Source organism: Xiphophorus hellerii, chromosome 20, assembly GCF_003331165.1.
Source record: "Xiphophorus hellerii strain 12219 chromosome 20, Xiphophorus_hellerii-4.1, whole genome shotgun sequence".
Classification (NCBI taxonomy): Eukaryota; Metazoa; Chordata; class Actinopteri; order Cyprinodontiformes; family Poeciliidae; genus Xiphophorus; species Xiphophorus hellerii.
This window is the reverse complement of record NC_045691.1, coordinates 24,936,780-24,959,621: the sequence shown is the minus strand read 5'-3', so window position 1 is coordinate 24,959,621 and position 22,842 is coordinate 24,936,780. Positions and strand designations below refer to the sequence as shown.

Below are 22,842 nucleotides of genomic sequence, written 5' to 3'. Positions count from 1 at the left end.
TATGAGTTTCACCTGAATTAAACTAAATTGAATGAATGAAACAAATTAATTTTCCGATCATAATGTAAGTTTCTAAGATGCACTCCTATGTAATAAAAAAGAGGATTGCTGTCCTTGTTCAGCTGGTTATGAACCATTGCGTTATCTCAGTCTGACGTCGTGGAGGGGAGTGACATCATACAGGAACCAGTAGAGGGAGCTTGACAAACCAAGATGGCGACCTACGGCGAAGCAGGAAAGAGGTTCTACTTGAAATAAAACTGATCTTTAAAACAGTTTTTAACGTATTGCCAACGTGATTGGGCGTCGTTTGGATTTCGTAAGGAAGAAACGGAGTCAATACCGGTGAGAAAGCTCCGTTTTTAATTTGCGGGCCAGTTGTTTAGCTGTGTGAGGGGCGGTGGCAGCACGTAACGCTACAAGTCAGGCCACAGCCGAAGCTAAGCGTATTAGCATGAACAGTGGCGTACGCCGAGGACCATTACACTCTCTCTGGTTGTGTTTGGCAGTGTGCACTTTCAGTTTGCCTTTTCTTTTACCAAATGAAAGCTAAAATGAGCTAAGTCGAGTTTTGAAACTTAAGCATTTTGACAGGGGCCATCGCGTTATTCTATAAGTACATGTTATTCTAGCTGTGGCTAAAGGTATCCAAATGTATTCAAATATGTAAAACTTAACTGTCTGACAGAGCATATTATAAGCTGTATTTGACAGTTGATGGCCTACAATGACCCAGTTTTAGTCACGCTTGCATTAGGATATAGGGAATTGAATTTACTTGACTCCTGTCGTTTAAGTTAGCTAACCTATCTTTACAGTCATCACTTCTCCCTGAAATATATCAACGTACCCTGTGTTTCCGTGACATGCTAAGCTGTTGAATAGCAATGCGGAACAGCAACTTGTGAAGGTACGGTGTTGTATAACGTTATCCCCAAGTACTATTAGCAACTGTAGGGTGACTACTATGTTAAGGACTTCATGCTTGAAGTTAATACATGGGAAATCCGCCATAGACACGGCGGATGTCTGCCTTGATCACAAGATCCAGCGGGTCATGAGTGATCCATGGCGGATTGTCATCTATGCACAGTAAACACACCAAAGTAAAATTTGCTCTGGGTTTCGTTTAAAGTTACAGTTTTTGCTTGCAAATACATACTTTATATCTGTAATTAACTACGTCATTCATTTGTTTTTGTTTACTTTATCTCATCGGTTCAAAGTTCTGTGCGGTGACAGATTTGTTCCAGAGTTTCTTGTTTTCGTTACAATCAGACTCTGTTGCTATGTGACCAAAAAAATTGAATTAATTTCAGATTCAAACTAGTTTTTGTTATGTATCTGTTTTGGAGGGGTGGGGGGAGTTCGGGGGGTTCTAAACTAAGGATTAATCCAATTTTTAAACCAGAAAATGATTCATCAGAATTTGTCCCTTTGAAGCTGCCTTTTGACTTTGATAAAAATCAAACCTCAAAGAAAAACAAAAATCTGTATTAACCAGAAAAGGCCTATTTTTGGGGGGAGGGGGGTGAAGTATAGTTTCTGAAACTTTTCCATTTTCACTTCGTATTTATTTTATGCGCAATAATAATTTGGAATGTGTGGTTTGTGGCTTTACACACCTGTGGTTAAATTTAAGTAGCTTTTGAACCTGATAAAGGCACAGTCATTTATACATTTAAACACAATAAATAAATAAAGTATTGTTATCTTAGTATCTCATTCTAGTAATTAAGTTTGTGTCATTCTGTGTGTGTTTGCAAGGAGCAATGACTTGCCAGTTTTCTTGCTTTATTTTAAACTACAATCTCACTCAAAACATTGAACTCGTGCGCTTTTTTTCTTTCTTTTTTTCAGGGACTAAATGGCTGCGAGGAAGTCTGGATCAGACGTGTACAACAATGGTCAGACCTTATTTTTGATTCTTTTATTTTCTGCCAGCTCAGAGGGTTAAAGAATGTGTAGCACAGACACTTAATGTTCATCAGTTTTTGTAAAGCTTTCATTTAAATAGCTTCTTTACAAAGTTAGCTGAATCTATTTCTTTCTTTTAATTAGAGTATGCTATGTTAACTGTACAGTATTTTTTTCACATGCTATAAATTTGCTCTTACTGTACAGCCTCACATCTGTATGTTTTGTTTCTATATTTTTAAACAATCAGTATAGCTTTAGTGGCCAAGATTGTGTTCACAAACAAGGAACTTGACTTAGGTTTATAAGCGCTCACACTTGCAAAACTTTAGTGTAAGTAAATAGATAAACATTAACAGGAATTAAATAAGGATTAATGTACGATATGTACATGAATTTGCAGGCCTTTTTTTTTTTTTTACCTCTGTGTAAATCTGTGTGCTTCCATTTGCCTGTACCTTCACTGCTGTTACACCTACCTGAGTCGTTCCATTGAGGAAGAATAAAGGATATTCTATTCTATACTGTTTTCTATTCTCTCATCTCAGTTGCAACTTCCTCACCAGAGAGTGTTGTAAGGCGACTTGTTTGTTTAGTTATGATGTGTTCACCAATCAGAAAAAGGTTTGACTTTCTGACGGGCCAATTTCTCGATTAATTTCTACTTTAAGGTCCTACTTTAGGGTGTCTATGTCTAAGCTTTCAGTACTTAGGGCTGCACTATATAAAATCTTACACTGACGATAATATTTGTATATATATCACAATAACAACACCACGTGCAATTTATGCCTTTTATCTTCTGTCCTCTCTTTCTCATCTGTGCTTCCATCACTCTGTGACCTTTAACATTTTGTGGTAATGTCATCTTGGACTCTGTTCAACTGGCTAACTATTGCATTACATGAAAAATGCAAGTTCACAACACTATTGCATACACGGACATAGTGATGATGGTATATTTGCAATATTTTGTGCAACCTTGACTGTATCCTTTTTTTTTTCTCTGTTCAGGACCCATCAGCTACCTTGATGATGTTCCCTTCAAAATAAACGACAAATTCCGGCGTCCAGCTAAAGTGGGGTTACCCGTTGGTTTCCTTATGCCAGATTATGGAGCTGTACTTGCAGACACAAAGGTACAGACGACATAGAGATTTTTTTTTTCTATTTTTCAGTTACAAGTTGGATGACTTGTGTAAAATGATAATTGAGAAAGAGGATTTCAATACATTCAGTTCTATGTAAATAAATAAATAAGTAAGAAAATATTTAAGGTGTAGCCAAGCAAAAGATATTTCCATAACTGGAATTTTAACACTACCTGGCTATCGTGACTGATGTAATTACTTTTCCATCTTCCTTTTCTCTTCTGAACAGTATGACTTTACATTGGAGAGGCGAAGTGTTCGCTGGGGGATAGAACTTGCTGACGCCAGAGCAGCAGCAGCCAGAGCGGAGGAGGCAGCAGCCAAGCAGGAGGCTGAGAGCATGGAGTCTCTGTCTCGGGATGCTGATGGAGTTGGAGGGAACAACCTTCGCTCCGCGGCAGAGGACCAGGACCTTCCACCGCCAGCCCTGAACCCGGTCCTTGCTGGACTCAGTCACAACGCCATCCTCACTCCATTGCCGGCCCCCAGACTCGGCCCCAGAATATCCCAGGACAGCACTCCACAGCCACAAAACCTCAACCTAGCCGACTTTGAGCGGGAGGAAGACCCGTTCGACAAGCTGGAACTGAAAACCCTGGATGATAAGGAAGAGCTGAGGAACATTCTGCAGAGCCAACCTCAGCCTCCGCCCTGTGTGTCTCCACCTCAGCCAGGTTCAGTATCTCGTGGAGACAGCCCGTCACCACCCAGCACCAACACCAGCATCTCCTCTAAGCCAGGCTTTGCCCACAAGCCGAACGGCTTGGTTGCTTTGCTGGATATGGACAAAGTGGGGCATCCTAGCAGAGCGGGCTTTGACACGGACGATCGGCCTTGTAACATCCGCTCTCTCACGTTCCCTAAGCTCTCCGATTCTGGTGAACCGGAGTCGATAAAGTACAATGCTGCACCCGTTCCCGTTCCTTCTCCCCGACGGAACCTAACCAACGGCAGCCCGCCAGCATTACCAAAAACACAAGTCATTGTTGCCCCCGAGCCATCCAACCACAACAAGAGTGGAACGCCAAAGCCGGTGAGTGTTAAAGAGCGCTCTGCACGTCTGCTTGAGGTTCAAGCAACTCTTCAATATTCACTCTGTTTTCGTCCTTTAACTAGGCCAACCCTGGAACAGGATTTACTGGTCTGCCGTGCGGTGGAGCTCTCCTCAGCATGACGCCCAGTGAACGTCAGTGTGTGGAGACGCTTGTGGGAATGGGTTACTCTTATGAGGAAGTTTTAAGGGCCATGCATAGACAGGGCCAGAATGTGGAGCAGGTTGGTTACCAAAACATTGAATGTATATCTACATGCAGTCAATTGAATAACTTACTGTGAATTGCTGAACATTAATACAGAACGGAGGCTCCTAACACACAAATGACTAAAAATATGACAGTTAAATGAGATTGCTGTGCAGAAAAGGTACACTGCTGGAAGCATCTGGTCTTAGGCTACTGTGTGCAAACACTAAAGAGTCTCCATCCTTGTCACATTTCTAATTATTTTAAACATTTTAATTGTTGCTCTGACTTGTATAAGAGTAAGTTTTAGGCAAGCAGCTCTTTGCATTTTTCTGCCACACACTTTAACTTGCAAGCTAAAGTGTGAACAAATCTATGCAAGCTAGATATAATCAATTCTTGGTTGTAGCTCCTGTTACATTGTGCTGTGGAAGAGCCAAGATTTGCTGGTGTTGGCCGATTCTCTTTATTGGTCCAATAATAAATGCAAGTTTCGGGAGGAGGGGGGCTCAAGGGTGAAATGAGCGGAAAGCAGTCGCTTACGAGAAAGAAAGAGAAGAAATGCTTTTCTGTTTTGAGAGAAATTCCATTGCACAATTATTCCAGAACATTTCGGTCGCTGCTTGATATTTGTGGTTGGTTGTCTTTGGTTGCGCGCGCTACTTAATCATCTGTCGGCCACAGAGCAATAATTTAAGTCGGGAGGTAGAGATTTTCTTCCAACCAGAACGTCTTGTCCAAGACCTCCAGTAATTTTAGTTTAGAAATGCCACCATGCCTTGGTATAAACCTCAAACTTTTTTGCACAAATAGAATTTTTAAGACCTTCTAATATGACATTTTACTTCATTGCTCCCACGTAGAGAAACTAAAAGAAGTGTATGTTAAAGAGGAAGCAAGTTTCTGTTGAGTCTACAAAAGGGAAGTTAGTAGGAACAATGGTTGACCTTCATCTATCTTCTGTCCAAGGTATTGGACTATCTGTTTCTTCATGGTCGTCTGTGTGAGAGAGGCTTTGATGCCAGCGCTGTGGAAGAGTGCTTAGAAATGTACCAGTGCTCAGAAGAAAAGGTTTGTAGTTTTCTCTTGATCTTAAGAGAAGGGAAACACTGTTGGCCTCTTTAATAATGATTTCATTGCAGATTACACTGACTGAGCTTTTTTTTTTTTTTCATCGTTTGTTTCCAGGCCTTGCAGTATCTTGAACTCATGTCCAGATTTGGTGAAATGGGGTTCGAGAGAGACGCGATCAAAGAGGTTCTGCTAGTCCACAACAACGATCAGGACAAGGCTCTGGAGGACCTGATGGCCCGCGCCGCTGCGAGCTGAGCCAAGCCGGCGGGGAAGCCAAAGCTCCACCCCAGGCATCTGTCTCCGCTCCCATCCTGAAGCCCCTTTCCCTCTGCCTACCTTATCTCACTACTCCCTGCCCTTTTTGCCTTGGCTGTGGAAAGGACACCCCGGAGGCGATTTCTGTCTGTGCTAAAACATACCATGCCTCAGCACTTCTGAAAGTTTGTGTGCCTAGATTGGATTGCGTTAACCTGTACCAATACTAAATGCTCATTTCAGGTACTGCTGTGTTATTGGAGTAAATGACTGATGCTGGGAAATGTGGGCTGTGGCATCTCGATGCCACTCTTAATTTGCTTCCTCTTGGAAGTCTTTCGATGAATGCAGGAGAAACTGCACAATTAAACGGGGGAGGAGCTAGCGGTAGGCTGTGTGCACCTCATGGGAAGACTTGTGGGAACTTAAACTCTTTGATAAGACAGCCGCCATGTTCCACTGCTCGCTGCAGACTTTTTAAAAAGGTGATGGGAGTGGAGAGGTCGAGAGAAGGCCCTCTTTTCTAATTGAACCAGCTTACAGTGAAAGGCACAATCACAGAACAGAGCTGACTCTCAAGAAGTGCCCTCTGAGCTGTAGTGCCCAGGACCTATTTCTGTTCTTTATGCTTTTCTTACATTCATGTCTCTTTTTTTCTGTTCATTTTGGACATCATTTTGTCTGTTTAAAGGTTGCATTTATTTGCTTTCTGTTTTAGGAATTGCATTATAGATCATTAGTCATGAAAACTCTGAAAATGAAAGAGTGCCCTGGTGCGCTCTTCCGCCTGCACTGGAAAGAAACCTGCTACAGTGGGAAACTTTTTCTCCCTAAAAGAAATACAATATATCTCTTGCCCCAATGTCACTGATCATACAACGCACAGGCACACACGTGTTTCATTTGTTCAGATCTTATTTAAAATAGTACACTGACACTTTGATTTAAGATTTATTTGGAGTTCGGTTGGATTATGTAAGATATGTTAACGTACAAATGCATCGCTATAGAACTGTCCTGAGCGTTTGTTTGCAAACTGAAAGAGTGAGAGGCAACAAAAAAAATAATAATATAAGCGAGGGTTGTTTGTTTTTCTGCAGCCAAATTACAGTGCAATAGACACATTTCATGTTGTATGACTGTTGACTTGCACTTTGAGCCTCCAAAAATGTTAAAAGGAATGGTCGTTAAAGCCTTACTGGAAATGTGGATGAAAGTTTCTGTTTTATTGATTTCTATCATTTGTTTTCTGTCACTGAATTTAATATGACAAAATTTAATCAAGGCTGAGGTTGGACTCTTCATTTCCTCCCCTAATCCCCATGTACTGTTTTTTTTTTTCCATACCTCAGGCAGGTTGAGTATTTTCATGTATTGTTCAAAGGCAAGCCCTCTATCTACACAAGGCATGGGCCGGTATGAGATTGTTATAATCTTAAAAAAAGAAGAAGATACTACCATTGTTCCCTGTCAAGAAATGTAGCAGATGTGTTTAACAATCTTAATTGCTTTTATTAAAAAAAAAAAAAAGATGAGCAATAGTTATTCATGTTGCTAGAATAATCTAACAGATTTTTTTTTTTTACAATTGTAGTTATCTAAAACATTTTATATTGACACACACTGAAAAGTAACAAAAATATTTTTGCCAAAATTATAAGGTGATTAGTTACAAAATACAGTTCTCATTAGATGCAATTAAAACAAAAAAAAAGCTCCAAACCAACCTGCCCCTATTGTTAAATAATGATTTGGCCATTGTTAACCTTTTCTTTTGGGTTCTAGTTTCATCAGCCACACCAAGGTCCAACTACTGCCAGACTTGTAGACTCGTTGATTACTTAAATATAACCTGTTATTCAACATGAAGAAGGCTAAGACAGCACATCATGCTGTAATCTGAAGAAATCAGAGCAAATGAGAATACGACATCTGTATTTTGACATCTGGGAAGGGTTAAAAAGCCGTTGCTAAGGGTTTTGGACCATCGGAGAACCATTATTAAAACATGGAACAGTGGTGAACCTTCCCATAAGAGACATGCCTATAGAAGTAATTCATATAGCAAATTGATGAGTCATCTAGGAAGTAACAAAAGACTATCTAATGCGCTACGGACCCCATTTCCTTCAGTTAAAGTCAGTGTTCTTGATTTAAGCAGTAGGAAAGACCTGAGTGAAGTTGGCTCCCTCACCGTCAAATCTAACAAAATTGGTGTCAAATGTTTGTGCAGCAAAAATTGTTTGTGCCACTATCATCTTAAAGATATTAATAAATGTTTCCAGAGAGCATGAAAGGTCATCCAGACCTCCCACCTTCTTCCAATCAGACAAAAATGGTATTCACTCGACTACGTTTGTGCTGGTTTGTACTGCAAAGGGTTTCATTTGTGCTGCTTTTGCTTTGAAAATATTAATGAAAGTGTCATGGTCAACCAGCCCTCCCACATTACCCAAATCTAACAAATTTGGTGTCAAATGTTTGTGCAGTAAACATTTTAATTTGTGCTGCTATTTTGAAGATATATAAAAAAAAAGTTTCTAGAGGTCACCAGCACAAACGGTTCACACCAATTATGCTAGATTTGAAGATGTTGGGGTGAAGAACAATGAAGAAGGTGGCCATAGTGATATCAATGGGAAGGTGCCAGTGCCTGAGCCACTGCTGACCAAAAAGATCCTGAAGGTTGTCTTTCATTTGCCACTATAAACACTGAGGAGTTCCAAGAGTTATAGGGAAATGTTCTGTAAACTTATAAGTGTGGCAAGCTAATAGCATCCAGAGAAAGAAAATAATACCCACAGTCAAACATAACGGGGTAATGTACGGTGGTTTAAGTAACTGGACACGTTGCGCTTGATGAAACCATTCACTTTGCCCTCTATCTGGAAATCCTCCAAGAGAATGTCCAACCATTAACTTGTGACTTTGGGCCCAAGCGCATTTCAATCAGTTATCCAAAGCACAGCAATAACTCTAAAAAAATAAAAATTAAAAAAAAATTTGGAGTGAAGTTTGGATTTAAATTGATGGTGTGGCATCAAAAATTTACCAACGAGGCTGAATTAAAATGGTTCTGCAAAGGAGATTGGGCCAAAATTCCTCCATTCCAATTGAAGACTCACTTCAAGTTACTGCAAAAACTAAACATTTGCAGTAAGCGGTGATACAACAGTGATACAACAAACTATAAAGGGGGCTATTAATTTTTCACTCAAGGGTCAGGTTATTTTGATAACTTGTATTCCCTTAATAAACGAAAAAAGTATTTTGTATTTACTAAGGTTATGTTTGTCCCGTGTAACAATTTGATGATCTGGAACATTTAAATGTAAAAACCTAGAATAATCTGTAAGGGCTAATAATTTTTCTCAGCACTGTAAACTTAGAGAAATAAAGAATAAATACAGGTGCTTATTTGCAGCACTGTACCAATACAACCGGCGACACTCACTCTGGCTTTTACATTTAAAGGACTAATCAGAAATGTTGCGGTTTTTGAGACCGTAACTTTGTGAACACTCTATATCTTGACACACATGACTGGCCCATGCCTTATCCAGACACTAAAACCAATGAAATTATGTTTGTAATCATACTTTTGGGATATAACAACATATTTGTCGAGTCTAAAATACCTTTCAGACTACATGACTGAGACTTTTTAGAAACACATGGATCGCTCCCAGACTCATAATTATTTACAGAGTTGGAATTTCCATGTCGTAATAATTCACTTGAGTTCCTATAGGAAGCACTTTAAGATAAATAGGTTTTGACATGACTGACAGCTGCTTCTTCCTTTTTTTATTTAAGTTTCTATGATTAAAAAACAGAAAACACATAAGTGGTATTATTGTCTTCACACTTGACTTGTTAGATTTTTGTTATCCACAGATATTAATTAAAACTGAGCACCTTTGGCTGTTTGTGTTCTGATTTTTTTTTAAAGTTTTATTTGGATTACAGGTTTTGGGTAAAAACATGTTGGTGTAAAAAAAAGAAAAAAAAGTCAGTTTCCGCATGACCACAAAGCAAGTCTAATCAGATCTGAGAAATGTTAATGGCAAAGTTGAGCTTGGTGAGCTCAGTGTGGGTTTCCAAATTCATTGATGTGTTTCGACAAAATGTTTAATTTTCTGCGAAATTATTTAGAGAATCCAACCAATTAAACATGCTCATCTTTTCAGCATTGCGTTTCTCTGTTTGTTTTTTAGCCCAGCTTCATGTTTTATCCCAAGTATTTAAATGTGAGAGATTTACCTTTCAAAGAACAACACATCCTTTTCCTGGATTTGTGTCTCTCTTTTTAAATGTTTTAAATGTTCAGCTGAATAGACAACAAGTTATTGTCTATTGACTGGAAAAATCCAACTGTGACCTGTTGGTCAGCAGAAAAAGTATAAAGAAGAGCAGCATGCAGTAGTACAGGGGCCCATGCAACTTGCCTGCAACTAAAAACCAGAGAAAGCTATCACCTGTTCATAAAAATAGATAAAGTCCTACATATCTGTAAAGAATTGTTTCAGTCCAACTGACTTGCTGTTATAAGAAATTATTTTCAAGACATTTGTGATTTTCTTGTTTTAAGATTTCACACATTTGGTTCTCATAAAGCATGATCTTAATGCAATCCTGAACAGAAGTCTTGAGTCATCTTGACGTTTTCATATTTAGCTTTCAACAAAGGAGCGGTTGCTTTCATCTTTAGATGTCAAAAGTTATTCTATGGATGCTGGCTGCATTTTCAGAGGTAGGATGTTTTGAGACATGGAAACAAAAAGCTTGTTGAGTCACATTGACTTGTGCAATCATTCAGGAATAAAGAAGACAACCAGAAAATTCAGATACAGCTTTGCAAGAACCTATGTTCAGCAGGATCTTTCAACACTACCAGTTTTCAAATACAAAATAAAAATTCAGATTTCTCGTGCCAAATTCAGAAAAAATATCACAGGAACAAAACACAGTTTTACTTCACTGATTTTCCTGCCCTGTGGCACACAACAGATAATTATGCTACTCCTAAAAATAGTAAATATTCATAACCCTGGTAGATTTGGAGAAGAAACAATTTTGTTTCTGAAATGAGACATTAGATATTACAAAACATAAAACAATGTACAAGAATCATTGTGTAAAGAAAGGTTTTATTTTCATCACAACAGTCAACCCCTTTTTACAATTGCTTGGCAACTTGTTTGCATGCTTCCACTTCTATACTGACAATTTATCTTTAGAGATTAACTCCAATTTTTTTTACTTTGGAAGGCCATCGCCCTAATCTGTAGCTCCTTCCATTGGTTCTCAATTCGGTCAAGACTCTGGCTGGGCCACTCCATGCTGTAAAAATCGTTTCAAGTCAAAATAATAGTTATGAAATCAAAATCTTACTTCAAATCTGAATCTGGTAGGGCTATGAACATGTTTGCATCTAACTGTCAAGAAACCACATTCAAGGCTGGGAGTTAAACACAACTGCTTCCAGAATAGTGGCAAAAATAATGATGAATTCAAACTTGATATATTTTGAATTAAAGTATTTAATGACGTCAGAAGGTTGATCATATTATTAACGCAGAAAAGCTTGGCCAGATTTTGCAAGGCTTCTAAATTCTTGGAATCATCTGACTGCTAATTAAATTAAATTGAATTCAAAAATACTAAAAACTTATATGTGTGTGTGTGTCTACGTATATATCTTTCTAACAGATAAACAGAAAAAGCGTCTCCGGAACGCCAGTGACGTCAGTGAGTACGTATTACGCTCTCGGTTCCGTACGACCTTGTTGTTGTTGATGTTTAATTTGAGTGCGGCTGCGCACTGCCCAACGCTTTCGCCGTTGCCGCCGCTTCGCAACACAGCTTGGCAGGAAAAAAAACTGACTGAGTGGAAACGGGATAGTTTCTGCGGCCTCACGGTCATATTATTCAGGAGGCGGAGCTGCATATTTACCTTAATCTTAGCTTCGCTCTGACCAACCTTACCCTTATGTGATCGCCCTACCTCGTCGTCGCGCACTGCCAGCGAGGGCCAAGGAACAGAATAGCATATCGCCATTATATGACCCAGTATCCAGTGTTACTTGTACCCTCCATGTGGGTGAAGGAACTGTGTGTGTCAGATTATGGCGAGAAAAACAGTTAGCAGGAAAAGGAAAGCAGGAGAGCCGAAGGACCAACAACAGGTAGGCGGAAACCGGTTGTGTTAGCATGCTAACTAACTATGTGCTAGCCAGTGTTAGCTGGCAGAAGCATTATTAGCATCCGCGCGGTAGCTTACAGATCAACCACCGCTCTATACGGATGCATAATAAGCCAGAACGCACACACACACACAAGAGACGTTTTCAAAGAAGAACTCTACATGTTTCCATTTGAGGATCAGCATCCGCTAATGTTAGCTCGACGTTCGCCAACGGCAGTCCGTTACAATACAAGAGCTAACGTTAGCTCAGTGGTTGCTCAGCTCCGATAAAGGCTGACGTTCAGCTGTTATATATATATATATCGCAATTACGTGGTCACAGGCGCTCTTTTATAGGTGACACCTCTTGGCTTGACTTGGCGTGTCAGACCAACTTTGCATCACCAACAAGAGCTGAATTGATTTCGACTGGAAACGAGATTCCCATTTGGAATCTTAATTGAAAAGCATTTTACCAACGTCAGCGTTAGCTGAGACGTCATATGTGCTAGTGTGTTGGCTTAAGTTTGTCATCGGAATTAGTGTACATTCATAAAAATGGGTCATTTGGGGATAACATATACATTATTTGTAGTAGTAATTTGTGAGCAATTTGTCAAAAATAAACCTTTGTTTGATAATGTGCCTTGCAAAAGTATGTGTTTTTTCATGTTTTGTTTGTAATCACAAACTCGAATGTGTGCCTTTTTAATTATGTTACTTTTTGTACATTCTTTTTCTAAGCAAAATCTGCAAAGGATTGCATGCATTTGTATTGAGTCTCCTTGACTCTGATGCCCCGAAATAAAGGGGCAACAGGACGTCCTAAAAAGTCCCATAGTTTGCATGTAAAAAGCAGATGCAGACATATTCCAACCATTCCATGTCAATGGTTCTACAAAGCATCGACATCAATAAAATGCACGTTTCGTTTGTAAAAACATTTGAACCCATGAATCATTTTCTTTCTCATAATTACAAATTACTTAGTTTTAATCTATTACATGAATCCCAGCCGTAAACTGTTTGCAATTACAACATCACATTTGAAACATTTCAACAGGTATGAGTACTGCACTGTAGACTTTAAATAAGTTTGAATTTTAGATGAGTCAAACACTAAGAATGTCTTTATTTTCATAATTTACTTTTACAGTTTGAACTGTTTAGTTATTCTCTATCAGTTTAGATTCTTAGCAGAAATAAATATTGCTTAGCGACTTTATTACTGCTGAGAATGCAGGGTAACCTTTTCTCGCTCGTAATAAAAACTCTTCCGTGATGCTCGAACCTTTTCCCTCTACCTTCTTCCACAGCTGGGCTGGTGTCAAGCGCCACAGAAGCGGATCCGTATTTCTTGTTCATCGCTGCATGCTCAGCAGTGGGGCGGCAGTCGCCGCTCCGTTGTGTGCGCTCTCCGTGGACGTGAGTTCAGGCCCCAGCAGCAGCATGAGTTGCGGCTCCAGCGGAGCCTGCGTGGCTTCGCGGCTGGAAGGCTCCCTGGGATCCTCAAGGAGAGGGAGTTTTCTCTGGGACGGCTGAACAAGGTGTTTGCTTCGCAGTGGCTCAACCATAGACAGGTGGTGTGTGGGACCAAGTGCAACACGGTGAGCTAATCCAGTTTTTGGTGCTGTCTTTATATTTTGATGTTTCTCATGCATATGTTGTACTTAACCGGCTACGTATTCTTCCTTTGTTTGCAGCTTTTTGTCGTTGATGTCCTGACGGGGAAAATAACACGCATCCCAATGCTAAAGGACAGGGAGTGTAGTGATGCAGGCTCTGGGACAGTGGGTGCTATGACGACAGGGCGGCAATATCTCCCAACAGGGGGCTCTCATGCCCGGCTGGACCAGCAGGGCTGTGGCATACATGCAATTGAACTCAACCCCTCAAAAACTCTGCTTGCCACTGGAGGAGATAACCCCAATAGCTTAGCCATCTACCAGCTGCCAACACTGGACCCTGTTTGTGTTGGAGATGTAAGTGTCTCTTGTATGGTAATTTTTATATGTTGTTCAGACATGCATAATTAGTGAAACAGTGTCTCAGTTTTCTCTAGTTTGCTAATAATTTATGAAGCAGAAAAATGTGTTTTTCTGCCTTGCAAATGGGCCAGAACCTGATTAAAATATGACAGGTCTTCTTTTAAAGTCAAAGTTCAAATGTTTTTAATTTTTTTTCTTAAAACATTTCGATGTTATTAGCAGAGAATTTGCTAAAGAGAATCGTCCTACCCTTTTCACAAGTCAATTTAATTTATATTTCTGTTTTGGTTTAGTTTATTTGATCTAAAGCACTTAGACTCACACATAATTGTTACAATCAATCAAGACTTAAACTATGCCAGCTAATAAAAGAAAATTAAAACAAAAGTCAAGTGAAAGTAATTCGCAAGAGTTGTATTAATATGCTACCACACAGCAATTTATACAGCACTTTAACAGGTTCTCATTGGTTTGGGGAAACACCTCCTCCCTTTGGCAAGTTTTTTACCTTTTATCTAAAAGGGGAAAATCTCCCCGGCCTCTTCTAAACACTTCTAACCAGGTCGTCAGCCAGCTGATTGGCTGAATTATATGCAGAAACATCACTATCAAGTTGAAACATACAATACTTTGCAAAGTATTTATGTCATTATATCATGTTGCAACCACAAACGTCAATGTATTTCCTTGGGATTTTATAAGATATAGTAACACAAAGAGATGGATAATTGCAAAGTGGAGAGAAAAATAACACATGCTTTTTAACATTTTTGTAAATCTAAATCTGAAAATGTAGCCTGTCGCTACCAGCTTTTTAAAAATGTATTTTGTACATTATAGCAGTATAAAATAACAGACATAAACAAGAAATGCAAATGATACATATTTTTTTGTACCACAATAATCTTAACATGCTCATAAAGGAGTAAGAAGAAGTAAGAAACTTATGAGCTCCTACCCCATAAATTCATTAAAAAAAAAAAAAAAACATTAATTAATTTTCCATTTATCTGTTTGGTTGGTTGGTTAGATTTTTTTGCCATGGACCCACCATGGCCACTTCTCATTGTTAGACTGCATTTCCGCTGAAATTTTGTCAAAGTGGATGGTGTTTGTAAGCATACTTTGTTTTCTTCTTTGATTTAGGCCTCGGCTTTGACTTGGCCTTAATAACGCATGGATATGGTTTGATCGAAACCATCTTTTGTAGCTCTGACAGTATGTTAGGGTTGTTTTTTTCTGCTGAAAGATGAACCAGTTTCAAGTCTGTTGTGGCCTCTAACAAGTCTTCCTCCAGGATCACACTGTGTTTAGCAGCAGTCTGTCTTCCCATCAATTCTAATCAACTTCTCTGTACTTGGTGAACGTGAGTGCTACCACCATGCATCCCCAAGGGGATGGTGTGTTCTTTTATTTTGCTGAGCCTCCTATATGACTTGCCGAAAATGGCAAACAAGACTTCTCTTAGCTTTTTTCAACAGTAGGATTCTTTTCACTGATCTTCCATGAAAGTCACATATGTGGAGTAGAAGACTAAAAGCTGTACTGTCAATCTGATGCTCCCACCTGAGCTGTGGATTTCTGCAGCTTCTCCATAGTTTCTATGGGCCTCTTTGTTTCTGCTCTTATTAATGCTTTCAATTCCCAGCCTAGTAGTTTGGGTTGATTGGTATGTTTTGGTAGATTTGCAGTGTGCTGCACTACTTTGTATTTGTGTTTCACAAAAAAAAGTCTAGTAATATACAATAAAGCTTGTGGTTGATAAGATACTCTATATATTATCTTAAAAGTCAGAGAAACCCTGTTTTTTGTTTTAACAAATAAAAGTGGAGTTCTCATTATGTTATAGTTAAAGCCGTTGTTTTCACGTGGGCATTGCCGAGACCCTGAATCTACGTTTTTTTTTCCCAACCAAAATCCCCCCCACAAAAGCGCTCAAAGTGCCATATTGTCTAAAGCAGGGTCAGTTAAAGGGGTCAAAGCAGTCCGCAGTAAAAGTGTGCAGCTTGTCCCGTCTATTGTGTCGAATACAGTGGAATATTCTGCAGCACTGTGCAGTAACTCCTGGATTCCTGCAGCACAGTGGGAAGGTCTCAAGCAGAATAGGCTGGATAAAATGTGTTTTGATATAATGAAAAAATTCAATTTTCTATCACTTAAAAGTTCAGTAATTTATTTTGGTAGTAATAGGTCTTTTGAAACCGTTCAACCCATTCTGAGTACAAATCCTAAACAGGATAAACTGAGAAGTACAAAAGATGAGTTTCGGATTCTGTGGAAAATTAAGTGTTTCCTACAGCGTTTCATGAGACAGTGAGTCTGTTTGGGAGTTTTATTCCAAATCTACACGTCAAGGTTCTTGAGTTGTTAATTAGGAACAACTAAAGTAAAAAAGTATTTTGTAACTCTTTTGGCTATTATGATGTTTCACCTCAAAACCATTTTGTTTTCCAGGATGGCCACAATGACTGGATTTTCTCCATAGCGTGGATCAGTGACACCATGGCTGTTTCTGGTGAGTAAGCACGAACTGTGCGACCTCTGGGCAGTCAGTAAAACCGGCAGGTACACGCTCTCTCCATCCAAGCTGCTGTCCCGCAAAGTGTTTAGCAGTTATTTCTGTGACCGTTTTAGAAAATCCTCACCTTTTACCTACATACTGGGTTGACTGTTTATCCGCTGCGTGGGCTTTCATCTGCAGGGTCCAGAGACGGCTCCATGGGTCTGTGGGAGGTCACAGAGGAAGTAATTGGTCAGTCTGAGAGGAGTCCGAGTGACGACACGGTACCATCTTACGCGCACATCTCCCACCGTGCCCTGAAAGACATTCCCAAGGAGTATACCAACCCATACAACTGTAAAGTTCGGGCTCTGGCCTTCAATAACACCCATAAAGTAAGACCCCTCTGGATCCTCCGCAGTTTGAATCCCCTTAAATTTGGTTTTTTTCTGTTTTTAGGAGCACAGATGAGACGAATTTTCATCTTTAAGAGATAAATCCTGATACTTGTTTCTATAACTCCGTATAAAACAGCTTAAGTTATTGCGTAAATTATAATAAAAGAACCGTTGATGAAAATAAGTAATTAAGCAGTCGAGCTCATAAAATTTGTTATTAACTCTGATCTGTTACACAACTAAATTTATGTGAAGAAACTTTCCCATCTCTTTGTCATGATTAATGTTGCCCACTGCTAGTTACGGCTGTTGAACAAAATCCAAAAAGTGTTATTTGAACTTCTTTTTTTATTTATTTTTTTTAGATTTTTTAATTTAAATTTCTTCAATAAATCTGTTTGTATTTGTTTAATTAGTAAGCTCATTTTGAGTTGCTGCTTCTTGTTCTTGTCAGGATACAATTGAATGCATCTCTATGTAGCAACTGTAGGAGTGGATGGATTAAATGGACTTTGTAAACATTTGCATTAAGGGTTGTTAAATGAAAACTTTATTGGAATGAAATTGTTTTTAACTGGTTAGTCTTTAATGAAACTAGGCACAAGTTGGTGTAACAACCACATGTTACAAATGGTGCGGTTTCACTTTAAAATGTGATCCAATTAATTTAGCTAAAAACATTAAAACATATTTTTTATGCTATCATATCAACTTTTGTATCAAGTTAGATTTTAAAGGAAAATCACCATGCACATAATATTTTCTGCTTGTTGCATAAACTTTTTCTGCCCTCATTGTCTACAATAGATAATTATTTTTATTGGTTGAGACTCTCAAAGTTTGGGACATGGTAATAAAATACATGAGGAAATCAGGAAAATGTGGAGTAATCATGATCTATATCACTACTGTAATCTTCAACAGTGGTGTCATAATTAGAGTAACCCTGAAAAGAGTTAGCAGACCAAGTGATTAACGTTACACAGAAACAGACGGGGGAGGGACAGCAGTGCGTCGCTCTAAGGTCTTTACATCGCTGGTCACTTTCCATGTTATCAAAAGTACTTTAATCCACAGAGATGCTATGATGGACATTTTTGCTAATTTTAAAGCTGCAACTTTTTGTAATCTTGCTATGATTTTATATGTAGAATTGATCAGATCTAATTTGACCAATAACATAAACCATAGACTGATCTATAATGACTCTTTGGAGAAAATGTAAGCTTTCTTTTGGGATAAAAAACTTATTTTTAAATGGAAAACTGTCCGAGTACTTCACATTTTCACTAATAATTACCTCTTATTCGTCCTTCCTGTCTGTGTGGTTAAACTCTGTGCAGTCAGTTCTCATTCAGTTAAAAAGAGACCGAAAAGATACTTAAAAACAGCAGAAACTTTTTTTTTTTTTCTCCATTTCTCGTGCCCCATATTTTAGTGGTTTTTGTCTTGACTTCCTGTGCGGTTTTTCCTTTTTCAGGAGCTGGGCGCTGTATCCTTGGATGGTTATTTTCACCTCTGGAAAGCAGAGCATAATTTGTGCAAGGTACCTGACTAAATAATCATTTGGTCTATTCTGTGATTTATTGTGTGCTTCTATGTGCTCACCTTTGCAGAAAGTACATTGACATCGCATGTGTCTTTTATTTTCTGCTACAGTTTTCTACATCTATGGCGCATGTAATTTTGTTTAAAATATGTGCTTTTTATATCAAATTTAACTTAAAATTCTTGCCATTTCCACATTGTCTCTGTAGATACTGTCCACCAAGCTGCCTCACTGCAAAGAGAATGTGTGTTTAGCATATGGACAGGACTGGTCCGTGTACGCTGTGGGTTCTCAGGCCCATGTTTCCTTTCTGGATCCACGCCAGCCTACCCACAACATCAAGTCTGTTAGTTCTCGAGAGAGAGGAAGCGGTAAGTTTCCAAAGAAGATGTCAAATCCAGAGATTTTAGATCGTTGCATTTTACTCTCGTGAAATACTCACTAATAAAAAATTTGTGTGACTAAATGATGAAGTCACATCACCCTGGAGGAACTCAAGCTCGTTCTTTGACGAGATTGACTCTTAGAATTACATTTATTTTAATATTAGCTACATATTGTTTAAAAATATTTTAGCTTGACTAAGTTCATGGTTTTGGCGTTTGATACTTTAAACTTTATATGCTTTATAGTAGAGATGCAAGTTATCAATGAGTTGATCTAAAGTTGATTTATATTATCTGTTAAGCGACCATTTTCTTAAAAATCTAAGTTTTCTTCTTGGCCAACTCTCTATAACATGAAGGACTACATTTTTCATTATATGCTTAATAGAGAAAAAACTGCATTTTTAAATTATTTTGTCAGCTGTATTAAATACTAACTAAATTGACTGACAGAAAGTTTTTTCCCCTCACATTATTAAACATATTTATAAAATATAACCAAACATGAACCTATTATATTGCTGAACAGAAAAAGATGAAAAGAATAAATGACATAGTATTCATACGGAAGTACTGTCGGTGGTTGCTCTCGAAGGAAAGTAAGAACTTCCCTCGATGACTTGCATTAACTCACGACAGTCCTCAAAATAAACCTGCTTAATTGGCGCAAAGGTTGTTTTTTTTTTTCATCATAGTACAATGCGCTGACATGCAGCACAACCGAATGAGCGCTATAAAGGAGATGGCTGCAGGAGCTTGTCAAGTGTTTATATTTGAAAACAGAACCGCGTGAAGTGCATTTAGCATCCCGAACTGGACCCTTTCTTGTTCTGGTGTGGCTCTGCCATCTTTATTCCTGTATCTGGCTCCGCTTAAGGATGACCAGCTGCGCCTTCTGCTGCATGGCGGCCAAACTACAATACTGAAAGAAGGTGTAAGCGGACATTATTAGTTAACCGACTTAAACTGATTTTAATCAAATAAACTATTAATCGACAATTGTAAGTCGATTAATTCTTTGCATCCCTACTCTGTACCTTTTGGCTTCCTTTCATTAATGCTTAGCCATGTCTTTGTGTGCAGGGATCCGATCCGTGAGTTTCTATGAGCACATTGTGACTGTGGGTACCGGTCAAGGTTCTCTCCTCTTCTACGACATCCGGGCTCATAGGTTCCTGGAGAACCCTTTCAATCCATCCAGCGGGTATCGGAAGGGTGCCCCGGATGGCATCCTTAAGCTAACCACAGGGAAAGGCTGGCTGGTAAGCGTTTTTTCTTTTTTCTTTAAAGATTTCTTTACTGAAAGATGACAGAAAAAGGTTGTTTAATTTCCAAATCTTGCCTTCCTGTTCTGGGCTGCTTTCAGAATCATGATGAAACATGGAGGAGTTACTTCTCAGACATTCATTCCTTCCCCAACGCTGTGTACACCCACTGCTATGACGACTCTGGTACCAAGCTGTTCGTAGCCGGTGGGCCGCTCTGCTCTGGCCTGCACGGAAACTACGCAGGACTGTGGAGTTAGCCTCTTCCTCTCATTGTCAATCAGCTCCTTCCCTACGTCTCCATCGTTCTACAGAAATCCCTCCATCTTACTAGCTTAAGTTCATCCACATCACCTTCATTGGGATCTGTTTTGATCAGCAGATCATCTGTTTTGCTCACACTTGGACTCAGGAGCATGGTGTTTCATAATTTAATGTTTTTGCTGTGTATATTTATGTCCACTTTTATGTTCTCATCTTCCCCAAATAACCTCTTTCACCTTTTATCTGTTTTGCCCCCACCCCCTTTTTTTTAATTTATATATATAGACATATATATAAATATAAATAGATATGTATATAAACTGTACAATTAACTAATAATTTAAAGAGCTACAAAGTCTGCCACTGAGAAACTCAGAGTTTTGAAAACATTAAGAATAAAAATATTCATTTTAGCATCATTAATACATTCACATCCAACCTGCAGGGATTACGCTGTGGTCTTTTGCTCGCTTATTTTTGTACTCAAGGATAGTGTTAACTGCTGCTTTCTCTGTGATAAGTGTATTTGTAAAAAAAAAAAAAAAACAGAATTCACTCGAAATAGTTTTTCCTTCTTTCGCATAAATGGACAGCAATAATGACTGAAGGATTACTGATGCCATTCCTGTTGATGGACCGAGCTCGAGTGCAGTTTGACATCTGCGATCAACACTCGCAAAACACTTCTTTCCTCTGTTCTCAGAAGTAAAACAAAGAACCGGATCAAGTGAGAGATTTCTTTTTTTTTTCCTTCTTCTTCCTCTCATCTTCACTGAGATGATGTAAAGGAGAAAAATCGTGTTAGACTTGATAAGCGCAGTGTTATTGCTCTGCTAGGACATAATATAGAAATAACTTTCTTTTTTTTCCCTCCACTTTGATCCAACGGGCGATCCCATGCTGATGATCTAATTTACTTCATTTGTATTTATTTTACCACCATTTTACCTTGTCGACTTCATTTTGTTGGTCAGGATTGTTCATTTTGCTTCTTCGAAAGGATGATGGTTTTGATAGCGTGATCAGATAGGATCCATCGGGAACAATTTCTCAGAAGTGATGCAAAGAAAGCTCATTATGTTTGGAAATTCTCCTGGCGCATATATATTTATATATATTTTTTCTCTCATAGCCACTCGCCCTCTCTTTTAACAAGCCGTGAGTGGCTGTGCGTCCCCTTGTTATAAGTAGAATCAGGGTTGGCTTCAGCTAATGTCTTTGCCTTCCTGAAATCTTTCTGTGAAAGACAGCCACAGAGTTAATCATCAGTTTCCTTTTCTACATTGAAATGAAACAATTCTGACCAAGTATTGACTAAACAACCAACACTTTAAAGTGTATTTTATATAAATATATAAATGTGTATATGTGTGTTCGTAAAAGAAAAAAAAATTCATTAAGGACAGTTGCGGGCATTTTCTGTGTACGCCTGAGAAATTGTGTGGATTGATCCGTCTCCTTGGTGACACTTTTTTTTTTTAAATACAAGCCTCGTGAATGTTTTTACAAATGACTGAAACAGGATATTGTAAAATATAAACACTTGGGGATATAAATCTAATTCTTTAAAAAGGAGTAAATAATACAATAAAATGTATATTAATGTATCTGTTTTGTTGTTTGTGGGGTTTTTTTGTTGGTTTTTTTCTTTGGTTTTGAGGTGTCAACTTGATAGAAATTATTTAAGCAGCTCTTTTAACAGAAATGTGCTAGTCCAGAGGTTGTCAATGTTTTGGTCAGGACCCCCAATAAAATCCCGTTTAACCCCCTACCCTTTTTTTTTTTTTGGAAAACCCTGTTTATGCCTTTAATTTTACAAAAAAAATTCAAAAGTACATCTAAAAGTGATCAAAATTAATGTTTTCTTTCACATTTGACTTACAAAATAATGCCTGTATTCTTAATCTGTAGCTACTCAAGGTGTTGGGGCTCAGAAGATGAAATGTTTTGGGAACTTCTGGTCTCACATACCTTCTCATTAGGTACTCTTGATTTGGTGCTGTTTATTGTACCACTTTTCAAAGAAAAGTGCTATTTTCTTTGTATCCCAATACAAATTGGGATCCAGTTTGGATTGGATCCCAATTTTCATGATCTTAGAGTAACTTTGTAACTGCTTTGTCCTTTGTAACACGACGCTCCATCATCCATCATGCATATTTGTTGGATAAAGTTGTTTCTGGTACACATTTTGATCATAGGAAGCAATCTCGCCCAACTGCAAAATGGAGCTATGATTCGTCATATAAAATAACGTGGCATCAGTCTTATGTCCATCCTTTCTGCAGAACTGCAGCTAATGCCTTTCTGGACAGAGTACGTCTTCTTTGCTGTGCTTTGTGTCACAAGTCTGATAATCGAAAGTCCACCGGTGACTCATGTCACGCCCCCGTTGAGCGTGTTCTTCAAGTGGGGAGACTAGAAAGATTTTCAAACCGCTAGTAGAAATACAGGTGGATAATAAACCTTTCTTTTGTAAGGGTTGATAAAGAGTAGGAAAATGTTCACAAATAAAGGTTGTACTCTACCATCTCTGCTGCTGACGTAAAATGATCACGAGAGTTAAATTCTGATTTATTTGGGAGTTGTTTTTCAAAATAAGTTTTGTAAAATGGAATCTGAAAATTTGACTTCTGAGTAGAAGTAATCCCCAGCCCCTTTCTCCGC

The 22,842-nt window shown here is 38.6% G+C and overlaps 2 protein-coding genes across 3 annotated transcripts; both read left to right on the top strand.

Annotated features, from left to right (window-relative positions):
* Positions 1-182: 182 nt before the first annotated feature.
* On the top strand, positions 183-9,827 carry ubap1 (ubiquitin associated protein 1). Of its 2 annotated transcripts, none has more exons than XM_032549679.1 (7): positions 183-345; positions 1,861-1,907; positions 2,932-3,056; positions 3,298-4,101; positions 4,185-4,343; positions 5,279-5,380; positions 5,498-9,827. In XM_032549679.1, the coding sequence occupies exons 2-7, from the start codon at positions 1,868-1,870 to the stop codon at positions 5,636-5,638; spliced, it is 1,371 nt and encodes a 456-aa protein (XP_032405570.1). In that variant the 5' UTR covers positions 183-345; positions 1,861-1,867; the 3' UTR covers positions 5,639-9,827. The 2 variants fall into 2 exon arrangements, with proteins under 2 accessions (XP_032405570.1, XP_032405571.1); XM_032549680.1 differs by lacking the exon at positions 183-345 and adding an exon at positions 406-910.
* Positions 9,828-11,433: 1,606 nt separating this feature from the next.
* dcaf12 (DDB1 and CUL4 associated factor 12) lies at positions 11,434-21,782 on the top strand. Its single transcript, XM_032548724.1, has 9 exons — positions 11,434-11,826; positions 13,142-13,432; positions 13,529-13,807; positions 16,268-16,328; positions 16,515-16,708; positions 18,192-18,257; positions 18,469-18,631; positions 19,730-19,908; positions 20,013-21,782. The coding sequence occupies exons 1-9, from the start codon at positions 11,767-11,769 to the stop codon at positions 20,169-20,171; spliced, it is 1,452 nt and encodes a 483-aa protein (XP_032404615.1). The 5' UTR covers positions 11,434-11,766; the 3' UTR covers positions 20,172-21,782.
* The last annotated feature ends 1,060 nt before the right edge of the window (positions 21,783-22,842 follow it).

Bases quoted from the DNA above. Each gene is read 5' to 3' on its own strand.
- ubap1 (XM_032549679.1), top strand. From the start codon at position 1,868: ATGGCTGCGAGGAAGTCTGGATCAGACGTGTACAACAATG. The intron at 4,102-4,184 runs GTGAGTGTTAAA...TCCTTTAACTAG, and splicing joins AGAGTGGAACGCCAAAGCCG to GCCAACCCTGGAACAGGATT. The intron at 5,381-5,497 runs GTTTGTAGTTTT...GTTTGTTTCCAG, and splicing joins ACCAGTGCTCAGAAGAAAAG to GCCTTGCAGTATCTTGAACT.
- dcaf12 (XM_032548724.1), top strand. From the start codon at position 11,767: ATGGCGAGAAAAACAGTTAGCAGGAAAAGGAAAGCAGGAGAGCCGAAG. The intron at 11,827-13,141 runs GTAGGCGGAAAC...CTTCTTCCACAG, and splicing joins AGCCGAAGGACCAACAACAG to CTGGGCTGGTGTCAAGCGCC. The intron at 18,632-19,729 runs GTAAGTTTCCAA...CTTTGTGTGCAG, and splicing joins TTCTCGAGAGAGAGGAAGCG to GGATCCGATCCGTGAGTTTC.